Below are 6,114 nucleotides of genomic sequence, written 5' to 3' on the forward strand. Positions count from 1 at the left end.
GCCGGAGTCGGGAGTTGGAGTCGGTCGGAGTCGACAATTCTGCCCGGAGTCGGAGTCGGAGTCGGAGCTGGTTTTTGAAAGCCAGAGTCGGAGTCGGAGTCGGAGTCGCCGAAAATCCATCGACTCCGCAGCCCTGGTTCAGGCTGTTTTGCAAAAGTAGTGATTTTGATAGGCTCATATCTCCGCAGCCGCTTGGGCGATTGTCTCGCGGTAATTTTTGTAGGGTAGCTGCATCCCTTCTACCAAAGGTCAGATACTTTTAATCTATGTGAGGCACCCCCACTGCACGTGCAAAATACAAAAAGAAGAGGTGCCAAATTTGTTCCCATTTCAATAACTCGGTATTACTGGGGCGATTTTGCTGAAACTTGGCATACAGTTAGGCACCCACCAGGCAACGCATTCCCATGTGTTGCGGTTAAGGTGCTACTACACGTGCGCACGTGCAGGGGACGTTTCCAGATCTCGAGAACGGCTGGGCCGATTGCGCTCAAATTTGGTACACGGTTGGGGAACGGTTAGTAGGGTGCCGTTCAAAAGTCAGTTTGGACACCGTTTGCACGTGCGCACGTGCAGAATGCGGCTTCCAGATCTCAGGAACGGCAGGGCCGATCGCGTTCAAATTTGGCACACCGCTAGCGATCTGTTAGAAGGGTGCTTTGCATAAGCCCGTTGAAAGTACCCTCTCGCCTTTCCGCACGTGCGGGGCTCACTATCTCGCTCGCTCGTTCTTCGCCCAAAAGGCGAAGGAGCATACATTCAACTGTTACCAACTGGTATCAGAAAGAAAGGGAACACTTCGCATTTGAACATTGTTCCTGTAAACAGGCAGGTGAAGCTTTATGGTAGATAACGTCACAGTCGATAACAGAGCAGCCTAACGGTGTTGGTTTAGCTATCTCCTTCAAACAGATAAGGCACACGTGGGCTGAACTTCTATCCGTCCACGTGACTTCCTCTGTACAGGACGACGGGAACCGGCACATGGCGCATGGGCGATCACATTGGACCATTCCCTACGACGCTACACAACCCACGTCATCTACTACCGACCATGCGTGAAGCCTCCGAAGCGGCTGAAAGTTATCCTAATTCCTAACCTATCATAGGAGCCGCTTGGCACAAGCACATATTTAACCGTCTGCCCTACGACCTCTATCAGTCAACTCGTATAAGGCCCCACCCAATCAGTCTGCATTCATTAATTTGTTCATTAGGTCAGACAATTATTCATTAAGCTATTTCATCCAGTAAGTCAAACAGTCACCCCTACAGCCAATCACTCTCAAAGGCGTGATTCTCACGTGCTCTGCTGTCCCCACCCATCACACAACCCGTGACCCGCCCGCCATGTGACCCGTGACCCGCCTATTCCGTGAACCCGTCCACCACACAACCCGTGACCCACCCATTCCGTGACCCGTGACCCGCCCATTCCGTGACGCCGCCCACCTCGTAGTCGTCATCAGAGAGCGGTGAGAAAGCGTTCTCGAGCACATCCGAGGCGTGCGCCAGGATGAGCAGCGACAGCACGCGCTTGTCCATCCGCTGTGGGTCGTTCACCCACTTACTGAGCACAGCGTCCTGGACCTAGTAATAGCGGCAGGGGAGGGGAGGGACGTCACCTAGCTTGGACGGGTTCGAGTGGGGTGTGGGGTTAACTTGCGTTGGATGAGCTCTGTATCGTGTGGGGAATATGGGCTACGACGTGGGGACGGTTATCGGGGTGGGCGGGCTCTGGAGGGGTGTGGGAGTGAGCGTAAATGTGTGGAATGAGCTGAGCAGCTGCATTGAGGCGCTATCGACAAAACGAACGTCAGCAACTGTCGATTGACGGCGTCAGTTTAGCAGGTCACCCAGGTGTGACTGCCAGCAGGTGACGTGATGACGGGCAAAATACAAGGTCACCATAAAGTAGTCATGGGAACATCTGCTTACGTGAAGTTTCCTGGAACACGGACGAGCCAATGCCAATTGGCACTCATGAGTGTCGTCATGATTATGCAAATTTACATGGACGTTTTGAAAAGAGGGAATCCTACTGACACTGGCCACTGATCCTTGGCGCACAACATAAAGGTAACTGTCAAACCACATTACCTAAATCAATATCAAGCACAATTCCTCGCTCGAAACACCCAACACCCACACCAGACCCACCGCGGCCCGTCCCACGCTTTCCCTCCCGGCGAGTTTACCTTTTTGACCAGTCGCTGTTTGGCCTGTGTGTCGGTCACCGGGTGGGTAGTCATGTCAAACAGCAGGAAGTTCTGCTTCTCCGTGGTCAGCACGCCCTTCTCCACCAGGTTCTTGGCCAGCCGCTCCCGCACGTAGCGCAGCTGGTAGCGCAGCTTCAGCGGATTCCAGGTCTCACCTAGGGGGTCGAAGGTGGATCAGGGGTCAGAAAGGACGCAATGGTCTCATATGGAGATTAGAACCCATCGTTTGCCAGCTCTCAAAATTGTGTTCCGAGCTAGAGGTTAGTTACATAATGAAAAAAAAGATAGAAGAAAGGCCTCGCATATCATGGTCATCAGTTCCTGTTACACGCTTTCCTACACTAACATATCCTAAGACTCAAACAAGATTATGTTGACCATTTCTCATCATTCTAATCCCACTCACATCTCCAACCCCTCTCAGCATTATGACTCATCTAACCTCTCCAGGCCCCCTCACAGCTCCAGTCCCTCTCAGCCCATCGCTCGTCTTTTTTACCTATCCGGCGTGGTTGCCAGAGTCCTCCCACCAGGTCAGACAATCATTCGTCCCTCTCACAGCTGCAGTCTCAGTCCCTCCCTCACGCCGTCTCCTCTCACCGCTGAGGTACTCGATCCAGCTCTGCACCGACTCCGGAGGCTCCGTCTCCTTAATGTGACGCAGCGCCTCGTCCAGCAGAACGTCCCCGGTCGGCTGGTCGTTCTTGATCAGCACCTGCGGCCGCGGAGATCGGGTCAGGGCGTCAGCGGAGGATTGGGAGCCGTCTGGCACGGCCTGGGCAGCTGGGTGAGTAGGGTGGGCAATGGCATGGAGATTGAACCGTGGTAGCGGACAGCAGACATCAGTCACACAGGTAGAAGGCAATGCTAGCGGCACAAAGGCAGAAGGGTGGCGACATCCCAATCACTAGCATACAGGAAGCAGGAAAAAATTACGGCTTGCACTGACGACATGTTTGCCGGAAATCGCCATTTTTACCTAATTTTTACCAATCGCGATGAATCAATTATTGGTGGATACAGCACCCAAAGCGCCGCGTTTCAAATCAGGCAACTGGCACTAACTGAAGTGAAGCTGTTCATCCCGTCCCTGACATCCCCCAATCGAGCCTACCTTTGCCTGTGGCAGTCTCCATGCTGGCGCTCTCTTTGCCCGGACGGGACGGGGTAGGACGGTCGGATAGTGAAGGAACACACGCACACACAGATACACAAGGTCAGCAGACGAGCGCCGGACACCAGAGGTCAACGACATTACGACACAGCCGCGGCCGGCGGGCGGCAGGCGGGCAGATACCGGCGACACATTTATTTGCAAAACATTGCCCCGAGTGACGGCCATCGGACCATATTCAGAAACGCTGACCGATGCAGTGTCGGCGGCTGCGGCGGGTGCACTATCATCAGATGGTGTCGTCGATATGCAGCAGATGCGTCGGTCAGAAGATGGGCAGAATTTGAAATGATTTTAACCCTCGCACGACCAGGCCATTTCTCATAACACGAACGACCAGGGGGGGGGGGTTACGACCCCCCCCCCCCTGGCGTTTCGAAACGGAAGGTCGTAGAGCTTAGCGGAAAAAACCAACGGATTGCTCTCAACGAGATCTCGCGATTGGTGGTATATTTTTTGGTCCTAGGTCAACATTTGACCTACTTTTGACCGGTCAAAGGTCAAATTTTCGGAAAAATAGACTTTTTTCAACTTTCGGCGGCGATTGCGGCAAAACGGTGGGAGATATCGACTTGAAACCTTCACTATCGTGTTCCTTGATTAATTCTCTATCGTTTGGTATGTATTTCGTTTCCCTAGCTCTAAAAATGGCGCATTGGGAGCGCCGGAAGTCGGCAAGGTCACAGTCGGCGGCAGAAATTCGAAAAATCAAAATTTAAATTTTTGAAATCTGATTGTATTTTTGGATTTGGGAGGTCCATTTGCTCCCTATAGAAGCTAATATTGCTGCATATTCCCACTGAGGTGACAAGAATTAGCAAAATAGTGGTTCGGGCGCTTTTCAAAAATAGTACCGGACGCTGTTCCTCTTGTGACGTCATAGCTCCGTGACCTGACCTGACCCGGTCAAATTTCTTATACCATATGATAGCCAATACTTGCACCAACATGCATGGGAAGTTTCATCACGATCCATCAACCGATGTCCGTACCACCGGCAGGAAACCTCGGGCGTTGGCACTCAGTTTGTGAAAATCCGGCCGGAGGCTGTACCTCTTATGACGTCATAACTCCGTGACCTGACATGACCCGATCAATTTTTTTTCGGCAAAAGATGCGCAAAGGTTGCCCCAGAGGGTATTGAAAATTTCAGCCCGCTACGACAAGCCGTTTAGCGTGCACTTCGAAAAAAACTCAGGGGGGGGATTGATACAACCCCCCCCCCCCTAGGCGTTCTAGGGTTAAGGCTGTCAATGATTTGAATTTTGGTATGAATTTTGATATCTTATCCAACCATTGACGCGTATAAACAAACATCGAACATAAAAAAGGATCGTAAAGAAAATGAAGAAGAAATACCAAACTACCGTTAAACAAAAAATACAGCAAGCATATGTCACCAAAACTCTACCGGCCCGATGACAGGCATGTCGGTCGTGCCATCACATCACCTGCTCTCTGCACAGCTGCGGGCGGGTATACCGTCCATTGTCGGCCGAACGGAAACATGACGGGCGGATACAGAGCGGCGGGAGTGAGGAGAGAGGCGCGGAGCGGCCGGCGGGTGTATGGCGCGACGGCACGCCAGCCGGCCGGCCGTACCTTTCGGGCGAGCAGGCGGCGGCGGCGCGGGCCGCTCTTCTCGAGCTCAATCCGTCCGCGGGTGGCCAGCTCGACCAGGACGCAGCCGCGCAGGCCGCTCGAGATGCAGTCGTTCCAGAACGACGTGTAACCCTGTGTGTGTGGGGGGAGTGGTCAGGTGGTGCCGCAGTCGCACTAATTTATGAGTGGTGTGATTAAAAATGCGCAAGGAGAAACAACAGAGCGCGCTGGGCATCCGTTTTTTTTTCGAGTCAATCAATTTTGTTGAAGGTCAATGCAGATACGGATGTTTCCACACAGATGTACCTGCATCGCATCAGCCAGAGATACCAGTTTGGTATTTTAGAGGGTGCATTTTGTTGCGTTCAACAGCCTCGAACCTCACTCAACATTTATTCGGCTTGCACATTTACTATGAATCAGCATAGCAAAGCGCCAACGCAATGCAATATGCATGCACATGTGAAATGAATATTTGAAGTCGACGCAAACGGACCATAATAACAGGCTACATTGGTCCATTGATCGCTGGTGGTATGCCGGCCACTGGCCGTGGCCAATCACGTTCAAACAATGAGTTCAGCCGGCCACTAAAATGGTAACGTAGCGACTGTCACAAACTAAGATTGTGAGGTTCCAATAACTAGAGATAGGTCAAGTAGTCTAAGAACGTTATAACTAACTTCAGCTTTTAACGAGTATCTGCTGAAAGACAGAAGTTTTAAGCAAGACGCAACAAAAACCCATTGCACAGGCAATTAAAAAGGCGAACACAAACCTTATTCTATCTTATCTTCGGTGTTGAACGGCATTCAGTATGCCTTCCTGCCCCGCACCCCTGAGTTGCGGTACAGCCCTCCCGCCCGCTCCCCTGACCCCCTCACCACCCCAGTCCGTACCGGACCATTCCGACTTCCAAGAACCCCAACAATAGGCACCACGGACATGTCCGTCGGACGCTGCTACACGCGTTCGTACGGTACCTTCAACTCGGTGTAGTTTGCAGCTCAACGTATTGTATGCTGCTTATCATTCAGCCACTGTGGGGTTTTAAAGGCGATAACAGCTCGGGTCCTTTATCCATAAGTGAGCCAGCGACTTGCTTGAATCTGCGTTGTT

General features: G+C 52.1%; 1 protein-coding gene across 1 annotated transcript in view; it reads right to left on the reverse strand.

The window, feature by feature from the left end:
- Positions 1-5,133, reverse strand: part of LOC122373175 (Golgi phosphoprotein 3 homolog sauron-like) — a gene marked incomplete at its 5' end in the record, with an annotated part of 6,821 nt that extends 1,688 nt beyond the window's left edge. Inside the window, 5 exons of the mRNA XM_043351009.1 lie at positions 1,453-1,590; positions 2,199-2,374; positions 2,820-2,934; positions 3,334-3,366; positions 4,996-5,133. Coding sequence (XP_043206944.1) covers positions 1,453-1,590; positions 2,199-2,374; positions 2,820-2,934; positions 3,334-3,366; positions 4,996-5,133 — 600 coding nt within the window. The remainder of the gene's footprint in view (positions 1-1,452; positions 1,591-2,198; positions 2,375-2,819; positions 2,935-3,333; positions 3,367-4,995) is intronic.
- Between the last annotated feature and the right edge of the window lie 981 nt (positions 5,134-6,114).

The sequence above is a fragment of the Amphibalanus amphitrite genome, unplaced genomic scaffold, assembly GCF_019059575.1.
Source record: "Amphibalanus amphitrite isolate SeventyFive unplaced genomic scaffold, NRLGWU_Aamphi_draft 001454F_arrow, whole genome shotgun sequence".
NCBI lineage: Eukaryota > Metazoa > Arthropoda > Thecostraca > Balanomorpha > Balanidae > Amphibalanus > Amphibalanus amphitrite.